This window comes from Synchiropus splendidus, chromosome 10 (genome assembly GCF_027744825.2).
Source record: "Synchiropus splendidus isolate RoL2022-P1 chromosome 10, RoL_Sspl_1.0, whole genome shotgun sequence".
Taxonomy (NCBI): domain Eukaryota; kingdom Metazoa; phylum Chordata; class Actinopteri; order Syngnathiformes; family Callionymidae; genus Synchiropus; species Synchiropus splendidus.
Window position 1 is genome coordinate 6,049,065 of NC_071343.1, and position 25,239 is coordinate 6,074,303.

The following is a 25,239-nucleotide window of genomic DNA, read 5'->3' on the forward strand; positions in this document are numbered from 1 at the left end:
TGTCACCTCCAAATCTGCCAATCCTCCTTCAGCTTGTCTGCATCACTGCCGGGTCTTATAATACTCCGGCCTCCCTGCAGGACGACTCACTGAGAGCCACGAACTCAGGTGAATTCATCCATCACTCTTACAGACAGTGAGTGCAAGACAGCCGAAGTGTGAGAAAGTTGCAGGAGGACAGACAGCGGATGGTTTAATGATGAGAGCAAGATGATTTACTGCTGTTCTGATGCCATGAATCTGAATTCTGCCTTATCTCCTCTAATGCAAGTGTGGGAGAAAGAGGAGGCGTGGACCTCCAGGAAATTAAAAAGATAAATCATCGCTCCGATAATGACAGTTTTCAAAGATATATTGTGGAATTCCAGATATCATGCTGCTGCGTTGAGTTTCATGAACTCCTGTAAAAGCAGCCGGCACAGCAAATGAAGCGGAGAACTGACTTCCACAATATAAAAAAATAAAACAAGATCATCAGGAAGGAGGAAACATTCCAACAAATTCACATTTAAGTTGAGTCTGTGCACATTAACCTGTAAGTGCACCAAGGAGAGAACTCTATGGAAGTAAACATGTCCCATTAGAAATCTTATTATAAATATATATATATAATATATATATTATCGGTCCAACCTCATTTACTCTCCTACAGCGTGGATGCATTTGTTATGATGTCATATTGTATAATGTTCCCTGCAAAGGAAACTTAATAATCAATAACCTTTTTTATAATTTGTTTTCGTTTTTTTTTTTTACCCCAATTCAAATACAAGTTGCTGCCATTTGATATTTAGTTTCTATTTAATTTGATATTTAACTTCAATATGTATAGTAATATGCAATGTTATTCAGTTAAAACTGATTTCACGGATATTGAAATAACATACAGATTTAAAGCAAATACATTTTTACAACATCATTATTCTTATTATTATTATTATTTAAAGATTTTTTGCGGAAATGCTTATAATTGTTATAAACGTAGGAAATATGTTTTTGAAATATTATATAATATAAATATTGAAATATAAATATTATATAATTATATAAGATATAATAATTACAAAATAAGGCAGCCAAGCCAATATTATAAGCTGCTTCGCTGTCATTGTTTGGGCAGGGGTGGACAGTTACATTTCCAAAGGGACCACGTTATCTACTATCACTGTTGCGAGGGGCCATCAAGCAAAGGACAGAAGAAAAATATCTTGTATTTTATTACTTTAACAAGATAAAACGAGGCAAATATTATTATTGTGCCCTGACCGAATATGCTTGCAACATGTTATTTGGCTGTACTTTGTTTTATTTTTGCTCTGACCACATGCGGACCCCTTTAATACAGGCAAAGGGCCACATGTGGCCCCCAGGCCTCGTTTTGCCCACCTCTGTTCTATGGGCTGCACACTGTGCTAGTTAAAACAGCCATAACTGCGTGACATCAAACGTGTATGGACACGGATGGTGTCAGTCTATATTGTTCCTTAAGAGCTTGTAAATCAGAAAGAAAAAGCACCTGCAATAAAGCTGTCAGCTCACACAAACATTAACCTTGTAGCCCTCTCGGTCAGAGGTGTGCGTTCAAGTTACGGTGAACTCAGTCGCCTTGGAGGATGATAAGTCGTGAGCGCAAAATATTTGTTAAAGGTTTACACGTCAAACGTCGTCTGATAAGATCCACGTGTCTGGGACTTATTAAACCTTCACACTCTGGTGTTCTCTGCGACATCTGCTCGGTTCATCATCTTGTCCGCTCCGGCACTAAACACTTCTCCAACTTTCAAACCTTTTTTCTTCTGTTAAAATGATTTATCCATCCACAGGCACGAAAAAAAGGATGAACACGGTTGGCTTGTCCGAGTGAGGAAGATTAACTCGCTCAAAAAAAGTGGAGCTTAAGGAAACTTTACCTTTGACCCAGATGGATGTGAGAGGGGAGGAATAACAGGCTTACAGCCCAGAGGAACTCACTCATAACTGACATAACAAAGGCTTTCAACACTCCTCCTTTCCTTCTTTGGTGTGCTCTTCTGCATCACTTTTGTTGCAGCTTGTGCATTAAATCGTCGTCCACTGCTCTGTATTTCCAGGGACGTGACCAAACAGATGGTCAAAACGCATCACCCTGCTGTTACAAAACTGTCAGCCATCAATCAATGTGTCAGCCAGCAAAGTGGTTCGTGACACGTCATCGCTTCTTCCTGCGGTTGATGCAGCTCACCCAGACATTGACGCGATGGAGACGGTGCACAAATAAAGCAAGACTAACATTGCATTGTTCACGCCCTTTCCAAGAGAGTTTGCTTCGCAACTGCTGCTTCATTCTGGCAGACGACGGCTCATTTCTGCAAACAGACAGACGGCAGGTCGGATATTGACCTGAGCTGATAAGGTATCAGCCTACATTCCTGTGGAGATGGAATCAAGGTCGGCCAAATGCATCAAATTTATATTGGAATGACGCAGGAAGACGAAGCGGTGAAGCTCATTTTAAATTATCAGGCGCTTGAGAAAAGTGATTCTGGAGGAAGCGCCTGCCACATGACAAACGCTGCCGTTTTAAGGCAAATAAAACTGTCAGATTAGGCGAAATTACCTGGAAACAGATGGAAGAGTGTTAATTTTTCAGATACACAGGTTGTCATTGCTGGAGAAAAGACTAAATACGTAAAACAAGCACAAGAAATCTATTCAGATATACACATAAATAGCAAAAATAAAGCTGAATAAATGTTTTTATTGAATAAAATATACATCATGTGTTTAAAGATTTAAGGGTTGTCAATATATTGGACAACAAATATGATTACTGTGTGATATAATGACAATGTATTATTATGTTATGGTGGTGTATGCTGGAACAGGGCCAAAAAAATATACACACACATAATCTATGTTCACTGACATCACGCTTAACCCAGCCTGTCACCCTTAGACCTAACCATCCAAATAACATGGCTAACCTTATCCAGGGCCTAATCCAAACTTAAATTCAAATATAATGACCCAGTTATTTTGATGTTTTAATCCTCGAATTGAAGCATAACCTTGTGGGCACTGGCAAAAGGTCCCCACAAATGGCCCCAAATAACAAAACGTCCCCACAAGGAGGTGTGTTTCAAAGAATGGGTCCCCACAAGCACAAGTCAACAAGTTTGCACACACACATGCGTGTGGACACGCACACCCACTCACACAAAAAATGCAAAGAAAGAAAAAGTTTTAGTCTTCAATTGTAATAAACTACAACATTGGAAGTTCCATAACAATGGCTTTAAATTTTTCACACAAATAGAATTGTTCATTATTAGTTTAGAGCAAAAGCTGTCGAGCAGAAAGCATGACACTGACCATGTGGCTAAATACCAGCAAAACAGGCCCCGGGCTGTGCTTTGTATGGTCACCTATTGATGTTACTTACAAAACTTGCATTAATATTTCTAAAATAGGAAAATTATGTTGTCATCTGTCGCAGATTCATCCACCAGAAAACCTTCATTTAAGACATCCTTTTACACCACACTAGTCTGTTTCCTCCTAAAAGGTGCGATAGGCGAGTAGGATGTGCGTGTGAGAGCCTCGCGGCCAGTGAGGCGATCATGTGACATGAGACGAGCTGGTTCCGCCAGACAAATGGATGAGTAAGAAGAAGGAAACAAACGCTTCCTTCTGTCTCTCCTGACGGATGAAGTCAGCGCTGCTCTGAGTCAGTCAGGAGACAGTGGATGTTCCTCCATCCTCTGACGCACAACACTAACCAGCTACAGCGTTCAAGCCTGATCCAGCTGTTTTTCAACTGTAGCCTTGTGATAGACCAGCTATAGGGAACAAGCTGACGCACGTTCTCGTCTTTTTTTTACGCTCGTATGACCTGGTCGACTCCAAGTCAGCCAGTGAGCCTCCGTGTTCCAGTTATCATGGCACCGTTCGATGTAGGAGGCGTCGAACAGAACTGACCCAGAGGAACTTGCTTCAGATGAACACTGGTTATTGGGTTGGTGAGAACTACTTCATTAAAAGGTTCTCGGTAGAGAGAAGATGAGGAAGAAACCCTTATTTTCCGGTGGAATAAGTGCTTATTTGTTTCCATTTTGTGAAGGTCGGGAATGATTGTTCTTGGCGCGCAGAATTGTCCATTTGTTATCTTCCACTTAATTCCCTTAATGAGGTGTCGGGTGGCTGGATCCCATCCCAGCGACATAGTTTTCTTTGGTGTTTGTAATGGATTTAAATTGGAAATAGTCTGAGTTCTCTTTTGTCATTGGAGAAAAGTAAGGGACACTCTGGAAAGGTCAGCACTCCAATGCCATCAATTACATGAGGACTGTGAAACCAGAAAAGAAAGGGACCCCCTGGAAAGGTACCTTTAAATTTGACCACTGGATGGATTCAAAATGCTTGGTGGAGACTAGCCAGGAGCACACCCAAAGAACATCCCTGTCTGGTGCTCTGCTGCAATAGCTTCAGCTGAAATTGGCTTGTTTGTATTCCATTCATGTTCTTCATGCAAGTCCTGCCCCCAATTTTTTATAAAATCCATTCATCTACATGACAATAAAAGCTTCAGAACTGCCATTCTAAGGACACAATTGTTACCACTTTCATGTACACATTCGTGTTTGGCACAGTTTTCCCTCAGTATCCTCATATGACTTTGGTTAAATGGACTTTTGAATAGCCATAATTGTCTTTTTATCGCGCACTACTACTACGGACGTCAGAGGGACGTAATCCAGCGCAGGGGACTCCGAGGTCAAACTCCTGTGGCGGCGCGCCGGATTTTTATTTCACTAAAAGGTTGCCTGATTCTTCACTGCTGCGTGGCCCTGTCTGTCTGTTAGCTTGTGAGTTAACGCCATCTAGTGGTAGAAAAGAGAGCTGCAAAATGTATATATATATAGAAGTACACTTCAGGTGTAACTGTACGTTTTTAATTTATATAGACGCGCAGTTCTCTTTTTTTTACTCTATATAAAATATATAAATATAAAACATGGCTGGTGGGCTGGTTAAAAAATAAATATATATGAATTATATGAATTGCGTAATTGAAAGCGCAATTAATAAACTCATACCGTCCAAATATTAACTCACTATCGACAGAAAATACAAATAGTAAACCCTAATATGTGTCGAAATATTATTTTGAATATATTTACTAATACGCTGTTAATAAAGGGTTGGTGGAAGAAGTGGCTTTCCAGAACATCTTATGTCCAGCAGGGGGCGATCACAACCCATCGACGAGAAAAAAAAAAGATTTTTTGTGTGTTTTTTTTTCCTTCTCATCGTCAGGACAACCACGGAGCGAACGAACACAACTCGCTCACTCTTTTCGAACAGCGGGGGAGGTAAACGAGACAGTCTTGTTGACATAAAGAGACAATTCTTTGACCGTTGCATTTTTCTGTACGTCAATTGTTCCATGTTTACAATGCTAAAGGTGACCCTTTCAACAGGCAACAAACTGAATGAGTCAGCACAACAGTTGCACCAGTTCTAACTTGGGGAAGACACCCCCTTTAGTTTTTTATTGAGTTTTTGATTGATATTGTCGAATACAAAGTTATTGACATAAACTTTCTTGTGCTCTGTTTAAAGTAAAAAAAAATGCATGTAATGAGATATGTGTTACGAGTATCATTACCAGCATGATATTCAGCTTTTGCAATAGTAACGGAACTCTATAGTGTTTGTATCACTGATAGATATTAAAGTAGCAACTAAAAGATAGACATTCTTTTTATTTGATTTTTTTTAGTTGTTGTTGTGATGACTCTGTTTTAACACTTGCCTGATGGGTGACTTGAACCTTACATCTGCAATCCTGTACAGTGGTACCTCCGTTTTCGAAAGTCCCGGACTTCGAACAAATCTGAGATTTTTTTGCTTCTGATTTCGAACAGAAATCCAGAACTCGAATGCCCCCGAAAAAATCAGGAAAAACATAATGCGCACAGACCGATCAGCTGACCCACGACGCACTTTGTTATTGTGTATAACGCAGCCTCTGTATGCAGACGTGTCCCGTCAGCTACATTTACTGACTGTTTTTTCTTCATATTGAAGTGTAAAAACAGAGTAGAGTGTCACAGGGGAGGTGCTCGCTCTCCACACCTCCGAAGCTAGAGCCACACTCCAGGGTTTGATGTCCTGTTGTGGGCTGGAGCTGGGACAGGGATGAGGCGAGTCTGGGACAGAGCGTGACTTGGTTTATGACTTTGTCACAGCCAAACTGCACAGAAGCGCACATTCAGAGCTGGACACGCACCGGGCACCTCTTCACTTCTGGAGAGACCTCACTCACTCGGCAACCCCTCCCACATGCAGCGGCCACACACATAGAGGAACAGCCACCTGCAGCAGACACTCTACATTCACTCCTACAAAAGACTATTTTAAGGCTTGGAACGCATTAGTTCTTTTTCCATTCATTGTAATGGGAAAAATCGATTCAGATTTCGAACAAATCGCTTTTCGAACGGCCGTCTGGAACGGATTATGGTCGAGAACCGAGGTACCACTGTATTTGTATTATGTACATGTCATCCATGGATAAGGTATAATGACAATAAACAGAGGTTTAAAAAATAGCAATTGAATTACATAGTAGCGCAATAAAACAGTTATAATGAACCTCAATTTTGCCAATAATCGTGTGCTGAAGTGATCACATTTCCACTCTGTAGTATAGTGGGAAACGTTGTCTTTGTTAAATGTATATTATTATTATCAATATTATTTTGTTGCCGGGCTTGACGGGGTGTGGGTATTTTGAGGAGCCACTAGAGGGCGCAATGATATTGTGGGAGTGCAGGTAGAGACTTGCTTGATTGAATAGTTGTTGTCTTTCTCTCTGCCTGTGTTCGTTTGGATTGATATATACCTGTGCTGGAATTAACATCAAGTAAAGGACTGGAGTTTGGAAACTGTGAATCCGTGTTTTACTTCAAGATGCAACACACCCCGGCTAGGGAACATGTCGTAAATGTGCTAATCCGCTAAAATCCAGTCCGGATTTTCATTTCACTCAGCAGCTCTCAGGTTTCACGCGACTCCGGCTCCACCTCCCTCCGCCGGGTCTTTGTTGTTATCAAGCAGAAGCACGCACCACTAGCCCGCACGGTGTGTGTCCTCAAACTCGCACTCGGAGAAGCCTGATTCTGTTCGACTGCCGTAACGTTTGCACTTCTTTGTCGATCTTTAAGCCATTTTCCAACGATGTCGTCTGGACTCGAGTCGGGTTTCTCCAGTGAGGAGGTGCTGAGCAGCCGGTTCCCGCTGCACCGGGCTTGCAGGGATGGAGACGTCGGCGCCCTGAGCTCCCTGCTTCAGTGTATCACCAGTCCGGCTGACCTGGCGGTGGAGGACACCTTCTACGGCTGGGCTCCTTTACACTGGGCCGCACATTTTGGAAAGGTCAGGTTTTTTTTCCTGAAGTCGTTGTGACGGGAGCTTTATCTCCTTTCTTTTTGTTAGCCAGCAAAACAAGGAAGCTGAAGCCACCGCCAGGAGAAAAAAAAACAGTAAAACACAAATAGCTAACTGCATTTAAAACATTTGTGTATACCGTTCTGAGCTATTTTAATAGACAATGTTTTAAAAAATAGACCGGTGTGTACTGTATGTGCGAGGCTGTAAGCTAATTAGCATGTAGCGAAGAGTGAATGCAACGACGCACGCGCGCCCGCCACAAATGAGTCGTCAGTTTATTTCAAAAGAGAATCGAGATTTCTGCCCACAATCCGCCTGTTATAAGCGAAACCACTGGTGTGTGCATGTCTAGTGTTGCGTGAACTGTGCGTTTGTGTGTTCGCAGCTGGAGTGTGTGATGCGTCTGGTGCAGGTGGGCTGTGGCGTGAACGCCGTGACCTCCAGGTTTGCTCAAACACCAACTCACATTTGTGCATTTGGAGGCCACCCCCAGTGCCTGTCGTGGCTCCTCCAAGCTGGTGCAGACATAAACAGACAGGTTGGTTTCAACGCTCACTTCAATGCTTTTTACACAGATGACCCGAAATATGCCGACACTGGTGTCTAAATGTGTCATCGTGTTGTGAAAAGAGCATAATAGATGAGCTCACAGTAATCCCAGAAAGCGGATCACTCAACGGCGGGGTCATGAACTCTGCATGCTTTTTCCTTTTCTGTGTGACCTACATTCAGATCGTGTGCATCGTCATCGTTTCTGACGCCACAGTGTTTTCTCCCAGGCTCCTTCTCTCCTCATGTCATTTCCCATTCATGCTGCTTAAAGAGCAGACTCAGGCACTTTGGCTTCACTCTGTCATCTGCTGTGCTGTGAGGAATGGGATTAGTGGGTCATGATGACATAACATGTTGCCGTCACCAAGTCCAGTGCTTTTTATTTGAATAATAAACTTTAATTAAGACTGTGCCATATCATAAAAAAACAGTAGTGTGTGGATGAATCACACAATGAGGTTTCTTGACTTCTAATTCAAGGGCTCCACCATTTTCATTTTTACATCTTGACCAGTTCATGCTTATTCTAAATGTTTGTAGACGATGTCTGTGCTATGTCTCATGTAGTTCCTTCTAGTATAAGTATTTTGGTGGAGGTGTGGCCACAGTTCCTTGCTGTTGTCATTCTTACAAATCTGGTTTCCAACTGTCAAAGCGTTAACTGCTATATCCAACCATTTATGTGTCAAGCGCCACATGAACAATAGCCACATACTTCTGCAACCGTGTGAAGTTGACTCACGGCTTGTTTTCTCTCAGGATTATGTGGGCGAGACGCCCATCCACAAGGCTGCTCGAGCAGGCAGCCTGGAGTGCATCAATGCTCTCTTGATTCAGGGGGCAAAAGCTGAGTAAGTCCTGACATCGATCGTGTGTGCTCATTTCTTTTCCTCTGTTCTTTCCAGCCTCTGTCTGTTAGATTTATCCAAGGGATTACCACCAAATTCACATTACTGCTGTGCCATACTTCGCTCTTGTAATAATCCTAAATACATATATTTGAATTTTTAATATATTAATTTGGTAATGCTGTTGTCTGTTTGTAATTAAATCTAAAATAAAAGTCATATTACTCCCTGACATGTTACTGCTCTGAGATGTTTTAAAACATTTAACTTATTTTTTTTTAAGTTAAAATAAGCTAGAATTGTTCATCGTATATTCTACTGGCAGTAAGATTGAAAGAAACGTTTAAGATAATCTTATGTATAGTAACATAGCAATTATTTAACAATGTGTATCTTTCAAAGATTTCAAAGGTCAGTAATTAAGTGACCTTTATGTGACTTTAGTTCGCTAAAGATATCTGATGATTTTTTGACTACAGTGCAACTGCGGTGAGTCTAGTCAAAGCACAGCATACAAAAGGTACAAAATAAAGTGAGTCTTGAAAAAATAAACCATTTTTGGATGTCATTATGAAGTCTATTATGAAGTTATGAAAATTATGAAGGCTTGCGTAGAAACTCATGTTTATAAATGGAATATTTGATGGTTCTCCCTTGAAAATAATTTGTTTGAATTTGATATTTGTCCAGTGCTCCAATTTTCAATGAGTTCTCCTCATCAAGTCAGACAAGCTAAATTTTCTATTGTCTTAAGTAAATTATTTGTATTACTTAAAAAAAAATCTCAATCCAAGCTAAATGGCTATAAGTTAAATGGTAGTTGGCGATAAATCATCACAGCCACTGCTTGGATGAGGACAACTTATTCTGAAGATTGATCCACTTTTTCAAACCCAGCAGGTCATGTTGCATGATCTTTGTTAGATTTAGAGCGTGACTGTCTTTAACATATTTGTTAGATGTTTTACATGCAGACTGACTTGATGACCAAATGCACATCATTTTTATTTAGTGAGATGTTGCTCAACTGAATGAAAATGCACATATATATATCTGATAACCTTCCCATGATCAGGGTTCTGATACAGCTAAAATAGTGAGATTGACTCTTGGCTTATTAGAGCCCTATAATAACCGAAAAGATGTTAGTTGACCCAGGCTGTTGAGTTCTGGATTTTAAAAGCAATGTATAAACAAGAATATAAAATATTATATTTATATATGTATATATAATATATTTTTACAAGTGGGCTGCAATATAAAGTAAATGAAGAAAAGCAAGTTGTACTTCTTGTTGCTCTTGTAATTTGTGCCGTAGCCGCACCCAAACACTTGGCAGATCTGTCCATACTTTCCCGTCATTAAACTATTTATAGTAGCACTGTTGCGCCCGATGGACTGGAACAAAGAAGACACCGCCCGATGAAAGTGCAGTGGATCATCAACTCGCTACGTTTGTGCCACTTTATTACTCCGGAGTATTCTGCGATATAGTTTGTATGAATAATTGATCAGAATCTGCACAGCAACTCTCATGCTGACTGCAGCATTTCTTTTAAATTAGAGTTTTAATCGTGATACATATTTTATGTGAGCAATAATCAGCTGTTAAAATCATGCAATTCAAGCACCTTATTATACATCTGCCTGTTGCCTCCTAATATTATAGTATAGGTCTTACAATGTTGAATGAGAAACTCAGTTAATATTCAGGAGATCATTTCCTGAACTGCATTTTCATTTTGCTGCAACAAGATATGTCTGTCGTTCCGATGATTTGCTGTCTTGAGCTCTAAAAACCACCAGAGGTTTGATGATGTGCAGAGTAAGAAATGGGTCCTACTTTTCTCTAGGGTGATGTCAGTATCATGCGCTTAGAAATGAAGCAGGCTTTAGATCCCTTTTCTAAAAGGACAAATGTCTTAAACTGAAATGATTGCTGTTTTGTATAAGTATAAACACAACCTGTTATTCCCTAGGAGCCAAATGATGCTTGATGTTATGCAACATTATTCGGCAACTTAATGTCAATGTAAGGATGTCATAATAATTAGATTACCAATGTTCCAAGGCCTCTATTCTGATGCTGCATTGAAGCTAATAGAGGTGCTCAATAAATGTAGTTCAAGTTGGTGTGACGCAGAAACCATAACTTAACTTCCACACACGAAAGCCCTTTTATCTCTCGTAACTTGAACTTGCATCTTGGCGTGGAGCGAGTTTTACTCCTCCGTCCACCCAAGGTTAAGCGTTGGGTGCGATAGCATGTCGATTTTAATAGTAGCTCATCGCAGTATTGACCCTGTGGTCCATTCACATTGCTAAGTGAGTTTGTGCTTCTTCATATTCCAGTCTCTATATGACCCCTGGCCACTGAAGCAAGCGAGTTAGCCGTGGCTATAGTTTGAACCCAGCCAGAGTAAATCACAAATTCTCAAGCTTTAGATAACTTAAAGATGGCAGGAACACAGTTTTCGATGGCATTCGCACTCAAAGTCCACTTTACATACTGACAAAGCGTCCCTCATCAACGTGGTTTTTAATTATCTTGCTGTTTCAGTTTCAAATGCAAGTCAGTTGGATTTCCTGACCTCTTAGAAACACCTATAGAGTTCAACACCAAAGTGATCTCCCTAACTGGAGAGGTTCCGCCTGCATTGTTGAACAAAAAACTAACACAAAACCATGAGGCTCAGCAAACACTGGTGGTTTTGGTGCACAAATTAAAGTGAGAAGTCATTTCTATCTTGTCCATGTGCATTTGGTCATAAGCTGATGAGTGATTTATATATAAATGATAAATGATTTATGATATTTTTCCTTTGCAGATTGCTGATAATGTTTAAATGTGATCAGAGTTTAGATGCAGAATTTTAGTTGGACAGTAGTGGGAGGGAACTTCAGTTGATCTAGGTGGGATTGAGGCTCATGACAAAATCTATAAAACAAATGGGGAAAGTAGGTATAATTTTAATTTAATTCAATCTGATTGATGAATGTGACAGCATCCTCACAATTTTGACTTCTACCTCAAGTGATCGTACTCAGGTGAACCACACTGAATAGAAGCTGAGAGGCTAATGTCAACATGCTAATGGCTTTCAGGCGATAAGTGATGCAGAATCCAGTCTGACTACTCTCGTGCAGGAAGCCCTAAGCAGTTCCCTGTTGGACATGTGCTTTATAAGGTGAACTTGAGGATGTGTTTGTACTGATAAAGACTTCTTTGCTACTGTTCGTGAGTAGTGGCATCAAGACAAAATGATTAACAAATGGAGCGATGACATTTTCTTTTTACAAACCTATGTTCATCTATGCGATGAAAGTTTTAAATTCACTTGTAATTGTCTTGTGTGTAATGACCTAACAAATACAAATTAAATTAATATGAAATTGGCTGAAAGTCAAAAACGCTAAATAATAACAAAACAACTGCAATGGCTGTATTTGTCAGAACGTCATATCCTTTTTGGTTAAAAACGAACTATTTTGGATTAAACTAACTAACCATTTCTGGATTAAAGCAAGCCTCGGCTATCTGTCTTAAAAACAATCTGTTCGTGCAGATATTTGAAACTGCGGTCAAAGTGGCAGATTTTCTTTGTCATGAGCCTCTGAGGGACGAGACGGTTCAGGAGCAGGACAGCTATGGAGTGATGGGTTAGATTAGCTAGCATCATGTAATGACTGTGTTACTGCTAACTGTCATCCTATTGCAAAGGTTCTTCTGTCATTTCACTTTATACATAGAAATGTTTTATTTTCTCTGTCACAGTTTTAACCCCATAGTCTGTTGTGTCACCTTTTCCTTCTATGAAAGTGACAATGAGTTACCAGAACGTCTTCTGTACTGTTAACAGAACTCGAACCATAATGTTTTGCAGCCATTGAATTGGAAAATGACTTGATTTTTTCAAGTAATCCTAGAAAAGGGGGAGCATAGACACTGCTGAGTCTGCCCCGTTCCCTGGGATAGCCGCTCTGTTGTGGCATTGAGTGTTCTCACTATCGCTTCTACACTATCTACACACTGGCAAACTGTCGAGGTATTTCTTGCGGTGATTGGTTTTAATGCTAGGATATTTTTAATGAATCACAAGTGAACAGTTTATAGTCCTGCATGCTTTGCTTATTCTTACCCATGATTGTATCTAGTTTATTTGTTAATTTTACTTTATCATTTCTTCTTAATTTTTGAACTAACCATAGGAGCCTTTTGTATGGACAGGTTTAATCACGTGAGTCTCACGACCGCTGCTAGCATGATAGGCTGCCTATGGAGGGTTAGAACCTAGACGGGAAGATGATTTATGTCTTTAGGGCCCAAAAGCAAAGCATTACAGGCATTTGATGAAATTAACGCTTCCATTTCAAATTCTAAATCTCTGAGGCCCAATTATTCGTGTCATTCTTTGCTACACTCTTAAGGTCTCACTGAAGGAATTTAATCTAACATGCTTTTGTGATCGCACCAAAAATGTATTGAAGTCAAGCTTTCCAAAAGTAAATGTAAAAATGTCTAAGCAACAGTTATGGGGAGAGTTTTCTGTTTATACATTGTATATGTATATATTATATATATGTACTGTTAAATACACATGGTTTGAACTAGTAATTATTTTTTACTGCTCCATTGACACAACGGACACTAGAGATATCACATGATGACATTGTTTTTATTTTTAAGACACAATAAATATTTCATTTGATATCAGATGTATGCGGTGAAATCAAGGCATTAAACATGTCATTTCTGACATTATTGCAGAGGCATTTCAATCGAGTTAGTTTGTTGTCAAGTTGTGTGCTAACAAGTCTTGGGTGCTTGGACCTGGGCGGTTGCATTCATCAAATCTGCTTTTATGGCGCAGTCAAACATCTGCTTCACACCTGCAGGAGCCAGGTGTATTTTTATCTTTCCATGGAAAAGTTCACTCTAAGTCCATGCATACCACAGCTATGTACAAGTACACAGAAGTCCGAGGGAAGATGTGAAATGTGTAAAATAACACGACGTTTCTGACCAGTAATTTAGTACTAACATGACACCTTGTCATTAATGGATAATGGTTCAAAGAAATCTTTCATCTTTGAACGTTCATTCCATGACAGCTCACCAAACTCTGATTTAAAGCTAAGCATCATAAGTTCACATGAACTCTGGCTGATGGACAGACTTAGTATCTTAAGTTTGATCTGTCTTCAATCATGTTATACTCTGAGGTTTCTCTACTAAACCTCATTATTTCCTGAGCTTTGTCAACAGTTCCTTACAGTGAGACCTTAATATCTTCTCTTGCTCCGATCAAATTTGCAATCTGTAGAGAAAACACGTGGAAGCTTTAATTTGAAGGGGACTGGGGATCTGCAACACCTTATCGTGTGTTTTTCATTTACTTGTTTTTGTTAACAAACTGTATTTCATGTGCACTAGATTATGAACTGTTTACTATACTTTGTGGTTACGCTGCCATGCAGGGAGAGTCGTCCTGAACTCGAGGGAGTGGGCAAACTGGGCTGTCATGCATCATTGTGTGGAAGATTTAGTGTACTGAGACAAATATTTGGGCCCATTAAAGTGTATTATTTTATGAGAACCCAGTCTGATTTAGAGCTCAGCTTTCCGTTTAGACAGGCATGTGTTATGTAAACAGATGATTGCTCATTTTTCTCAAAGCCTCGTCCTCGTTCTGAAGGCTCCCAAAAACAATGGCCGATCTGTTTGTGCCACTTAGACGGAACAATCGCGTTATTGTGAGACTTAATGATGGGAAACCGAGTCGTTCGATTGGAAAATTGTTGGAGGGAAAAGCTGCTGGGGGAAAACAAATTTGCCACTTGACGTTTCTTCCACACACTCTGTAAAAGAGTTTCCAGTTCACGCTTGGTGATCTGTCACGGCTCTGTTTGCCCATTCTGAGCAGGACATCTGCTGCAACTGGATGTGATGAACACAACTGTGGCTTTAAGACCCGCGCCATCACAGACTCCCGTCCAGAAGATCCACTCTTGAATTCACCAACTTCAACTGAAGATGCCAGCGAGACTGCCTGAAGATCCAGATGCTTTCCATCTCACTTTCCACCGCCGTCCTTCCTCCTTAATTTCTTGCGGTTGAGATAAAGATTCCCTTTATTTCTTCTCTCCAGTGAAGCAAGCCGTCCTTGAATTCTTCAGTGGGATTTCTTATGAAGAACAGTCTTCTGTTTTGAATCCACGGCTGCAGAACGTCATAATGAAGCCTTGCTTTTCTCCTCCTTGTCGCCATGAAACGAGCCAGGAAGCTTCTGAGAAGAGGACTCAGTGACACAGCCCACTTCCCCGCCCTGTTAGACTTTGTCTCCTCCTAAGACACACTTGTCTTGATCACATCCTGAGCAGCAGACTTTTTTAAAGAATGTAAACGATCCAAAAAGGGATCAGCTGCCATCGCATGACGATGACATCAGAGCAGGATATTTCTGTACTTGTCCGTGTGTTTGTTTTGTGTGTCTGTGTGTTGTGTGCGCGCGTGCGTGAGATGCTTGACTGATGTTTGTCTCTTGATTTGTGTAACACGAACACGGCGTGAGAGTTTCTCAGACTCCCTTTTCCCGTTGTGCAGCATGAGGAATGCCAGTGGCCTGACTGCTGCCGACCTGGCACACGCCCAGGGATTCCGAGAGTGCGCCCAGATTCTCTCCAATGCCCAAAACTTCCAACAAAACATGGCCCAGTCACAAAACGGCACTTTCCTGAGCGGCACCACCCAGAACGGGGGCCACACGCAGCCGACAATCCAGGGCCGCAGCCTCCTGAATGGCCTTCCCAACAGAAAGAGGTCGTTCGATGGCCAGGAGCTGAACCCTGTGAAGAAAGCCCGAACAAACGGTAGCTGATTTCATATATAGTAGTGGCAGCGTGTTGAAGTTCAACTTCATCAACTGTCTCCCTCTTGGGCCCGAAAGCAGAATTGCAGAATGGCGGCAGTCCACTGGGGGGCAATGGAGAGCCACGCATCGACAGCATCAACATTGAGTTTGCAGCGACGGTGACCTCAGGTGAGTTTGGAGCCTTTAATTTCTGTTTCCAATGGGAGTAGGACGCACCAAAGCAACGTGAATGCTGCGATCCCACAACCCAGTTCAACACATTCCAGTTAGCTTAGTCGGACGTTAAGATAGTGACGTGAAGATAGTGAGTTTGATGGACGACATGCGAGTCGTCAACCAGGAATTTTCTAGTTCCAAGCACAAATGGAACGCACCTCAGTTTTCTTTTTTTCTTCCGTCATCAAATCTCAAATTCTCACAGTAGCTTTGCATCAACATAAAATTGCAAGTGTTTTTATTCAATGTGCAAGTTAAGGTGAGTTGTTTACAACATGGCTGCCGTGCGTGAACAGCTTGTATAGTGTGTCAGAAATGAGAGATGTGTCGTGCCCATGATCCTTGTTTCGGTTTCAACTGATCAGAAATATCAGTAGCATTTAGAGGCGCTTGATCCAAACTTGGTGGTTAAACAAAGCCGAGTCAAGTAACATCTCAATGCTGCATTTCAACACTTGAAGTGGAGTCCAAGTGACGTCAAGCTAAATCCTGACTGAGACACTGGAGAAGTGCTGTGTCAGGATGTTCTCTTCCTTCCTCAGTTAATAGGTTTGTCCTAGTTCTTGTTGTGGACAACATGAAGGTCACAGTTTTGTTCACCCAAAAGATGTTCAATGGCGTCTTAGTTCATGGCTAAATCCTCATATTGACTTCAGTGATCAAGGCTGTCGCGCAGCGGTGGAGTCGTTCATCCTGGGCGGCTGTGCTCCTTTGAGGAACACATTAAAACTTGGAAGTCACATGCGGTAAAACGGAGAAATACTGAATGACTCTGTAAACATGAAAAGCAGATTAGGACCTGGTTTTGAGTTAATTGGGTTTTGTCTTTGGGCCGAAGCATGTTCTGAACACAGTCCCAATCTTGTAGAAATAAATCCAGTCTCCAGACATATTTTTCTGATTATAAACAGCTGGCGACTACGTCTCCTTGCTCTATTTCGCTCTCAGGTCTGGGCCTGGCGGCAGAAATGCTAAACGGAAACGGACCACTGGGTGGCAGTGGTGAGCCGCTCCTGGACAGCATCAGCATGGAGTTTGCCGCGTCCGTGACCTCAGGTGGGCCCGGATCCTATGACTTTGGACATAATGGATTTTCTCAACCACCCGTTGTAGGGTCCATGGATCAGGGCGATCCAAGTTTGATCCGTGCCAGTAAAGAGCTGGAGGTCATTACTGTGGCCTCCATGCAGACCCCCTGCCGCTGCACCAACTCTTACGCTTATCTGTAACCAGCTCCGGCTTGTTTGTAGAAGCCGCGCTCGGCTCTTCATTCTTGTTCTCTTGAAACAGATGTTGGGATCTTGTGCTTCATGACAATAAGCAGTGGAATGTGTCTTAAGTGTGTCTGAGCTTGTGTGTAGTCGTGCATTCACTCGATTTATCAAAGTCAATTTAAATGTCTCCTCAGTCCAACAGGTATGTTCGTATGATGAACACATTTCTGGGCGTCTCTCATGTAACAGTGGTCTCTGTCTGTCTGATGTATTGTGACTGAGGCCATGTGTTTTTGACAGTTCTGATTACAGCTGGCTACGACTGTCGACAACTATTTCAGTGCCAGTGTGTAGTAACAGTAATCTATCAATACATTGTTGTATAAAACTGTACCTTTCTGAACCCTTTAACTGAAAGAAATTGGATTTTGTATGGATTCATTCTCAAAGAGTTTTGGAAATTTTCACAGACTTGTTTGTATGTAAGACGCCAAAGCGATGTGAATGTAGCTTGTAAATAATCAACATCAGTTTCAGAACAAATGTGTTGTTGCTCCACGGTCTCACCTTGTGTTGAGCCTTTTCAATGCCTCGGTTCAATGGTGGGAGAAGGTGTCGCTTTTCAGTCTGGAACAAAACTACAGTTTTGACTTCAAAAACAAAAAACTAAAAAAAATGCCTTACTGTTGCAGCATTATTGTTCTGACCCCATAAGGGAATCTGTTCTCTTTCCAATATGTGGATGTCTGTTTTTGCTGAGTGTTTTGGAAGTTGTTTGCGAGATGATGCAAGTTCATTAAATGTTAATTTTTCAGAATAAGCTTGTGACTTTGTTTTACATTTTGCGCCTTGTTCACACTTGGCTCCAGTGCAGAATCAATTGGTTCTGCGAAATAAGTAACTTTCCCGCTAGACGCAGATGTAGGTCAGTGTGTCGTACCAACCCAATGACACAAGCCCAGATAAGAATGTGACCCATTTTTTTGAAAAAGGGTCAACGATCATACGTTTTGGATTACATAAGGATCCATGACATATTCAGTCTATACATCTGTGTGGCCTAACCTCTCGTGTTCTCTCAGATTTCGAAAGTATGTGAGTATATCTGTGAACATGTACAGATGAGTCTCATGCTCATTCTTACGCAGGTTTCTTTATTTTCCAGTGTGTGTGCCACTAAATGACCAAACTTTACTTCCGTTTGTGTGCAACCCCGCAGCAGAAATCCTCCGCCAACACGAGAACAACAGCCAGTTGGAGCACCAGAAGTGTGTGCGAGCTGAGGAGCTGTACGACTCCGTTCACCTCGATGCCATCCTCATGTACCACGGCTCCTAAACTAGCATTTAACTTGCTGGTTAAAAGTGTCATTTCAGATGTTAAAGCTGTTGCAGATCACGTGGCTGTGGGTGCAGATGTTTTTTTTTTGTTGACAACCCTGAAAATGTCTTTCTAAGTTTAATTAAAGCTTCACTACCAGTTCCATGTGTACAAAGTTGTCTTCTGTCCAAGGATACAAATGGCCTGGTGTCTACCTTATTATGACCACCTCTACTTCATCTCTTTGTGGCATTCGCTGCCCCTTATTCCCGTCACCGGCCATACAGGGTTGAAAGCGGAGGACACCCTGGACAGAATTCCGTCAATGTGCACACATGCAACCCTGTTAAACAATAACTATACAATGACACTGGGCATTTAATTTTATTTCAAATACATTTTTTAAGTTTTTTTTCTCTGTATGACGTCACACGTGGCGGACAGCTGTTGAAGGGCGTCAGGATCGCATCTGTTGTTTGTATAGCTTCCAAATGGCGTCTTGGAACTGCAAAGTCGTCCGTGCTTTCACCGCTTCCGTGCACGCTAAGTGACGTGGTTAGTAAGTGACAGTCCAGACATGTTTTCAGTAGCTTGATACAGACAGTTAAAGTCTGTCACCTCCGCTCACGTGTCCGCGCACAGCTGTAGTGTCACCTGACACCAGGCTCGCATCGCTGCACAAACACTACGTCACTCGGGTCGCTTTCAATACGCTAACATTATGGGGGTGTGAACCGATATAAGCACGGATTAAAATATTTTAACTGATAGCTACGAACTAGCCCGTTTGATTGTTACTCGTAAAGAATATATATCTAATATGCTCTGTTTTTACGACGTCGTTTTCCGCTGTTAACCCGTGGAATCTAGGACATGTTGAGTCCAAGCACCCCCCTCCCGCTTACTTGGTATCACCCGTTAAAAGTGGTTGGGCAAACCGGAGAATCGAGATTAGTGAACGGGTCAACTGCGGCGCAGCCGTGTGTCCGTTCAACTTAAAAATAAAAAAAACAAACACTGAACCAAACCTGTCTGTTTGTGTCACAGCTATAAAATGTCAACACCAGCTAGAAGAAGACTAATGAGGGATTTTAAGAGGTGAGTCGACAACACAGAGACACGTCTTCTTTTCCGTTACAAAAAAAACAGCTAGCGCTTAGCTTCCTGTAGTCGGCTTGTTTACTTCAGTTCGCTTGTCGTATTCCAGAATTGACGATAAAAAAAATTCCACGACAGCGCGGTTGTGATTCTGTCGGTTCTGGTGTCATTGTTTGTTTTATATGTTTGACTTTGGCCCCGTAAATTGATTAGCTTAGCCTGTCCGCAATGCCAGCTAACTGTTAGCACGTACCAGTTAGCAGGCTATTCTGGAGACGTGTGGCGGCGACGCTTAAATGTCTTTTAAATTACAGCCCCGTGAAAGCAGACGTTGCGTTCAACTTTAAATAATTGAACAGCAGTCGACTCTTCACTCTGTATGTCTCCCTCTAACGCTATTGAAGTCCAAACAAATGGCAGGCCAGTATTTTGTTTCCCGGTTCCAGGAACACAGTTCGCAGGTCGTCAAGTGTATCCAACTTGCTTGTATTGTTCAGTTAAATATTGGCTTTCATTCATGTGCACGTTGAAAGATAAAAGTAGCAAGTAAATACTCAGTTAACATGACGTAACATTTGCTCATGTAGGCTACAAGAAGACCCTCCAGCTGGTGTCAGCGGTGCCCCTTCTGAAAACAACATCATGGTGTGGAATGCTGTCATTTTTGGGTAAGGTAGAAAAAAAAATGGCCGCCATTGTGGCACTGACCTGAAACTAACTTCTCTTCTGACCTGACAGCCCTGAAGGAACTCCCTTTGAAGATGGTGAGTGTTTTCGGTTCCTGACTTCCCCCTGGAAAAAGCCTCGACTCTGCGTCTTCTGAGGGAACGGACGACATGTGACGTTCGTGTTTTGTTTTGTTGCAGGTACTTTTAAACTCATAGTGGAGTTCACAGAAGAGTACCCCAACAAACCTCCCACAGTACGATTCGTGTCTAAGATGTTTCATCCGAATGGTAAGGGTGACTCGCGTTGTCGTGGCTCACATTGTCCCGGCACCGCTGACCTGGTTTCCCTCTCCAGTCTATGCAGATGGAAGTATATGCTTGGACATTCTACAAAATCGCTGGAGTCCCACCTACGACGTGTCGTCCATTCTTACGTCCATCCAGGTTTGATGATTAACCTTTTTTTATGTGCTTGTTATGAAATGTGCCGGTTAATATTTAGTCAATAAAAACGGCATACACAGTCTTGCGTTGTCGACACAGCTTCATTCTGAGACCTTAGCTTGCCAGCGCTCAGAAGTGAAACCAGAAGGTTGAGGTTTGGTGAACTTTGAACAAAGGTCAGAGTCAAATGGTTTCCTGCTGATGCACTTACTCATATGGAGTAGGCTGAATACGGGGGCTCCAAGACGGCCTCATTTTCAGAGCTCAGTAGGTGGTGAGGTTTCATCGCAATGAAACCCAAAGGCTTTAGAGTCGAGAGTGCCATCTAGTGGGCGCTGACAATAAAGGTTTCACTGGAGCCCTGTAAACCCATGTTTTTTAAGCAAGGTTTCAGAATGTGTTACATGTGGGAAAGACAAGTGTAGCAACCCTATGTTCCCTACCAACAATTAAAGATGGGCGGAAAGGGTGTTCAGATATACCATCTGGATTCCAGTTTAAAAAACGTATAGCTCTTTTGAAGTTTGAAGGTTCCCAGCTAAAGCCACGCTCGTGCTCCCTCCGCAGTCTTTGCTGGACGAGCCGAACCCCAACAGTCCGGCCAACAGCCAGGCCGCTCAGCTCTACCAGGAGAACAAGCGCGAGTATGAGAAGCGAGTGTCCGCCATCGTGGAGCAGAGCTGGAGGGACAGTTGACCTGCTGGTCCAGATCTATCTGACCGCTCCCTCCTCCTCCTCCAGCCGCTGGAGAAGCTCTCCCATCACCCTGTTGCCCACCTCTTTTTGATTTTTAACATTTTATGCACTTTACCTTAAAGTTCCCTTCATAGAATGTTTGACTTTTTCTGCCCGTCAAGAGGGATTTTTTTTTAACATTGCGTTTGTCCATCAGCCTGTTGGGTTATTTTTTTCTTTTTTCGCTTGTTTGGTTTGGAATTATGGGCCGTTGACACGAAACGTGGTCACCGTTCTCCACCATGTTGAAAGGCTTGGAGGTGTTTGTCACAAATCATGACCCGCGTAGCCTCGAGCTGCACCAGTAATCACGTCTTTGCTGTGAACTGTTACATGCATGACAGGACAGGAGTGTGTTTGTGTTCCTCTTGTGTACAGAAGAGACCTGCAAATGAATATATGTACAGATTTTGCACTGCTCATCCCGTCTCATTTTTTTCAGTATCTGTAAATAAAACGTCACGTTCACACTCCGGTGTCACGTCGTCTCGCCTCACTAACTCGTCCGTACCAGATGAAATAATGTAGCTAAACTACATTATTTCATCATTGGAGTGGGAGGATCATTTCTTTATAGCTCCTTCCTCTACTTAATACTGCAGTGTTCATCAGTAGCTGTGGCCTGATTCTGGACTCACTGGAAACATGTCTTTGCTTCAAAATACAAAGCCTTTTTTGCAGTTGTGGTCTTTTTTTTTGGTCCTGGATCATCTTCGATAAGAGGCAGAGAAACCTTTCACTAGAAAATGTTTATTTCCATGACGACTGAACGCTAGCATACATGACAGACGAGGGTCAGTAAGTGCAGAACAATGAACATGCAGCTTGTATTTAGTTCGTCTTTACAAAGACCCAGAACCAGGACACGCTATTGTTTACAAAAATAACCATCATCACTGGACCTGTTTGCTTTTGACTACGGAGAGGCACGAGGGCCACAGAGTCTGAGACGGCGGCAGAGCGGCTACCTGTTGTACGCTCGCTCCTTCTTCGCTCGCTCCAAGGCCTTGTCCATAGTCTTCTCATTCTCCCCGCGACATTTGGGACAGAACCATTTACCCTTGGGCTTGTGATGAAGCCCGACACAGGAGAAGTGGAACCACTCGATGGGACATTCGTCGTTGTCGCAGCCGATCATCTCACCGTATGAGACCTGCTCACACAGACAGTACGTGGGCTCGTCCGGGTCAATGGGCAGGTCCGGAGGGGAAACCTCCCGCTCCGACTTCCCTTTGGTTCTCTTCTTCTTCTTGGAGGAGGTTTTGGCTCTTTTCTCGCGGGACGCTCCTATGTCCTCGCTGGGATCCATCCCCCCGTAGCTCTCCCGCGCGTCGCCGTTTTTCTGCCGTCTGGATCGCTTACCGCCGGCCTTGTCAGCTCCGGCCGAGGCGGGAGTGACCTCGTCGCGCTTCTTGTCGTGGTAAGCGGCTTTGCTGGGGGTGAGGGCCGCCGAGGAGGTCGACGACATCATGGACGTTGCAGTGGTGGTGAGGGATGTGGCTGTGGGAACATGGCCATCCGGGGCCTCCTGGGAGGTGAGGAGAACTTCAGCGTGCCAATCGATCTGACGTGTTCGGTTTTCTACCAGCTCCACCTGGAAGACGGAACGAGTTTAAAAGTCCTTTGAAATGAACCAGAACAACGCTCATCATTTCAAACTACGCAACCCAAATCATGCCTCAATATTCATTCACAGCCACGGCTCACTTCTCTCACCATCTGTCCTGCAATCTGGATCTTTTCGTCTCCGAGCTCTTGACTGCGAATCAGTGCCCTCTGAATGGACAGCTGGAGCTTGCGTCTCTGAATGGAGTCCGACTCTTTGCAGTAGCGCTCGTACGCCTCGTCCAGCTCCTTCAGAACATCTGCCAGGAAGGACAGAGACAGGTGTGAGTGAGTGAGTGAGTCGCCACCAACACTGCGACTGGAGGAGAGGAGCAGGTGAGACGTCTTCTACCTTGGTACTTGGCATCGATCTCCTTCATGAGTGACACGCTCCTCTGAAGGTCAAAGGGAAGCGACTCCACCAGCTCCAGGTACTCGTCCACGTAATTCACAACCACGTGCCCTGGGTCGCCGTTGTTCAGCATTTTGACGGATCTGCGGGACCTTCAGACGCCTGCGAGCGGCAGACTGACGGTTAGTCCGACCACTCTCACGTCAACAGGCATGGACCGGACCGACCCCGGGTGAGCCACAGCGCACGCGTCAACGGGTGCGTTTCAAATCACAATGTGTTGCTCTTCACCGGAAAGTTTCCGTGAAATCCGGACTGCGGTGTCAAAAACAGTCGAGGGGGAGGGGGAACCATTACAGTCAGCCATCATGAAACCGCTGCGTGGAGACGGATCCAACACCCCACAGAGCGACACACGAAGCGAGAGAAACTTTGACGGAGAGAAACGACAAGCGCAGAGACCACAGTGGCGTCAGAGCGAGCTGCGAGGGCTCGTTCCACAGCCACGCAGACGGGGGCTGTTAGCACTAGCCTGCTAGTTCCCCGGGTAACTCAGACAAAAACACTCCACTTGCTTGACTTCTGTCGAACTTAACGAAGCGTCACACTATGTATCGGCGTTGTTGACTCGTGTCAAACGTATGTTTGAAGACTCCGCTCTGACAGTAAACACTCCTCGGTGGTAGTTAGTTTCAAACGCCAGACGGCAAATGCAGTTACACAACGTTGTGACCGAGGAGACAAAACACACGACTCGCCCTGATGTTCAACCAAACGCCCGAACAAAGTCGTACAACGCGATACGAGTCGGATTAGCTGCGGAGAAACAAGGCAACAACATGATGCGTGTAGCGTCGAAGTCCGTGCAAACGTAGAGGACACGGAATAATGACCGCGGCGAAGTTACTTACCTGTAACTACTGGTGATAGTGCGGTCAAACCGAGGCGGACGGTCGCTGCATCCACGGTGCGCGATGATGTGCTGGTCGGTGGCGCGGTCATGAGTGAAGTGGCTCACTGGAGCGGTTAGCAATGCAGGCTAGTTGTTAGCATGGACGGGCAGTTGGTGCGCATGCGCGTCTGTCACCCCGGTAACAGCGCCGGATTCACGTGTAATGCGCTCATATTCTGCTGGTATGTCATTCTGTTGTTATTGTAGTGAAACTTAGAGAAGGCTCGTGACCAAGTTTCTCACATCCGACACCGCAATATTCAGGGTCGGGAATGCAATGTTTTTATGGGTGCGATCTGCGTAATACTGACCTCTAAAAACACCACACCGCTGAAATTGTGTACAACTTCTTCAGCTATACTGTGGGTAACATCTCACTTTATGTGCAGATTGCGTTCATTGTTTGAGATTTTTGAAGGCATCTAAAATCCATTTCGGGACCGCGTTTGACCAGCCCACCACTATAGCAGGCCTCCAGAATCAGAAAAACTTCATTAATCCCAAGGGAAATTGTGTTTGTAACATGCTCTGTACACAACATATCACAATAAATTAAAAAGAAATAATATTATGAAGTGCAAATCTTAGATCTATCTATCTATCTTAGAAAAACAATGTGCAACAAATGCAGTTCAAGAACAGAAAATGTGCCAAAAAACCCTTCATTGTATTTTTTTCAGGGACAAATTGTATGTTTTTATTGCCACAGAGAGAATGGACCTCCTGTGGCCTCCTGTCTTTAAGTTGGGTCATCTCAGTCTATTGGTCCTTGTGCTTCTGTATTGGACCAGCAGCTGATGGAGGGGGTGGGTGATGTTGTCCAGGATGATCCTTAGTTTCAGGAGCATCCTTCTCTCCATAACCGTCTCCAAGGAGTCCAGTTTCACCCCCACCACATTACCAGCTTTGCGGATGAGTCATGTTGTGTG

At 43.1% G+C, this 25,239-nt stretch overlaps 3 protein-coding genes across 6 annotated transcripts; 2 read left to right on the forward strand and 1 right to left on the reverse strand.

Annotated features, from left to right (window-relative positions):
• The first annotated feature begins 7,064 nt into the window (after nt 1–7,064).
• ankrd10b (ankyrin repeat domain 10b) lies at nt 7,065–18,610 on the forward strand. 4 transcript variants are annotated; one of them, XM_053877212.1, is made up of 7 exons: nt 7,065–7,125; nt 7,209–7,419; nt 7,820–7,972; nt 8,746–8,837; nt 15,439–15,704; nt 15,782–15,874; nt 16,871–18,349. In XM_053877212.1, the coding sequence occupies exons 2-7, from the start codon at nt 7,222–7,224 to the stop codon at nt 17,149–17,151; spliced, it is 1,083 nt and encodes a 360-aa protein (XP_053733187.1). In that variant the 5' UTR covers nt 7,065–7,125; nt 7,209–7,221; the 3' UTR covers nt 17,152–18,349. The 4 variants fall into 4 exon arrangements, with proteins under 4 accessions (XP_053733187.1, XP_053733189.1, XP_053733191.1 ...); XM_053877214.1 differs by lacking the exon at nt 7,065–7,125 and adding an exon at nt 18,356–18,610 and having other exon boundaries at nt 7,132–7,419; nt 16,871–16,978; XM_053877216.1 differs by lacking the exon at nt 7,065–7,125 and adding an exon at nt 18,359–18,610 and having other exon boundaries at nt 7,132–7,419; nt 16,871–16,978.
• A 776-nt stretch (nt 18,611–19,386) lies between these two features.
• ube2al (ubiquitin conjugating enzyme E2 A, like) lies at nt 19,387–21,871 on the forward strand. The gene is made up of 6 exons (XM_053876842.1): nt 19,387–19,554; nt 20,142–20,222; nt 20,293–20,318; nt 20,421–20,510; nt 20,578–20,666; nt 21,234–21,871. Exons 1-6 carry the CDS (start codon nt 19,511–19,513, stop codon nt 21,360–21,362), a joined length of 459 nt encoding a protein of 152 aa, XP_053732817.1. The 5' UTR covers nt 19,387–19,510; the 3' UTR covers nt 21,363–21,871.
• A 236-nt stretch (nt 21,872–22,107) lies between these two features.
• ing1 (inhibitor of growth family, member 1) lies at nt 22,108–24,409 on the reverse strand. The gene is made up of 4 exons (XM_053876841.1): nt 24,270–24,409; nt 23,359–23,520; nt 23,118–23,266; nt 22,108–22,995 (listed from the first exon to the last, which is right to left on the reverse strand). Exons 2-4 carry the CDS (start codon nt 23,489–23,491, stop codon nt 22,366–22,368), a joined length of 912 nt encoding a protein of 303 aa, XP_053732816.1. The 5' UTR covers nt 23,492–23,520; nt 24,270–24,409; the 3' UTR covers nt 22,108–22,365.
• Nucleotides 24,410–25,239: the final 830 nt, after the last annotated feature.

Bases quoted from the DNA above. Each gene is read 5' to 3' on its own strand.
- ing1 (XM_053876841.1), bottom strand. From the start codon at position 23,491: ATGCTGAACAACGGCGACCCAGGGCACGTGGTTGTGAATTACGTGGAC. The intron at 23,267-23,358 runs GTAGAAGACGTC...CCTTCCTGGCAG, and splicing joins GATCGATGCCAAGTACCAAG to ATGTTCTGAAGGAGCTGGAC. The intron at 22,996-23,117 runs GTGAGAGAAGTG...TCCGTCTTCCAG, and splicing joins TCCAGATTGCAGGACAGATG to GTGGAGCTGGTAGAAAACCG.
- ube2al (XM_053876842.1), top strand. From the start codon at position 19,511: ATGTCAACACCAGCTAGAAGAAGACTAATGAGGGATTTTAAGAG. The intron at 20,319-20,420 runs GTGAGTGTTTTC...GTTTTGTTGCAG, and splicing joins AGGAACTCCCTTTGAAGATG to GTACTTTTAAACTCATAGTG. The intron at 20,511-20,577 runs GTAAGGGTGACT...TTCCCTCTCCAG, and splicing joins TAAGATGTTTCATCCGAATG to TCTATGCAGATGGAAGTATA.
- ankrd10b (XM_053877212.1), top strand. From the start codon at position 7,222: ATGTCGTCTGGACTCGAGTCGGGTTTCTCCAGTGAGGAGGTGCTGAGC. The intron at 7,420-7,819 runs GTCAGGTTTTTT...GTGTGTTCGCAG, and splicing joins GGGCCGCACATTTTGGAAAG to CTGGAGTGTGTGATGCGTCT. The intron at 15,705-15,781 runs GTAGCTGATTTC...TGGGCCCGAAAG, and splicing joins GAAGAAAGCCCGAACAAACG to CAGAATTGCAGAATGGCGGC.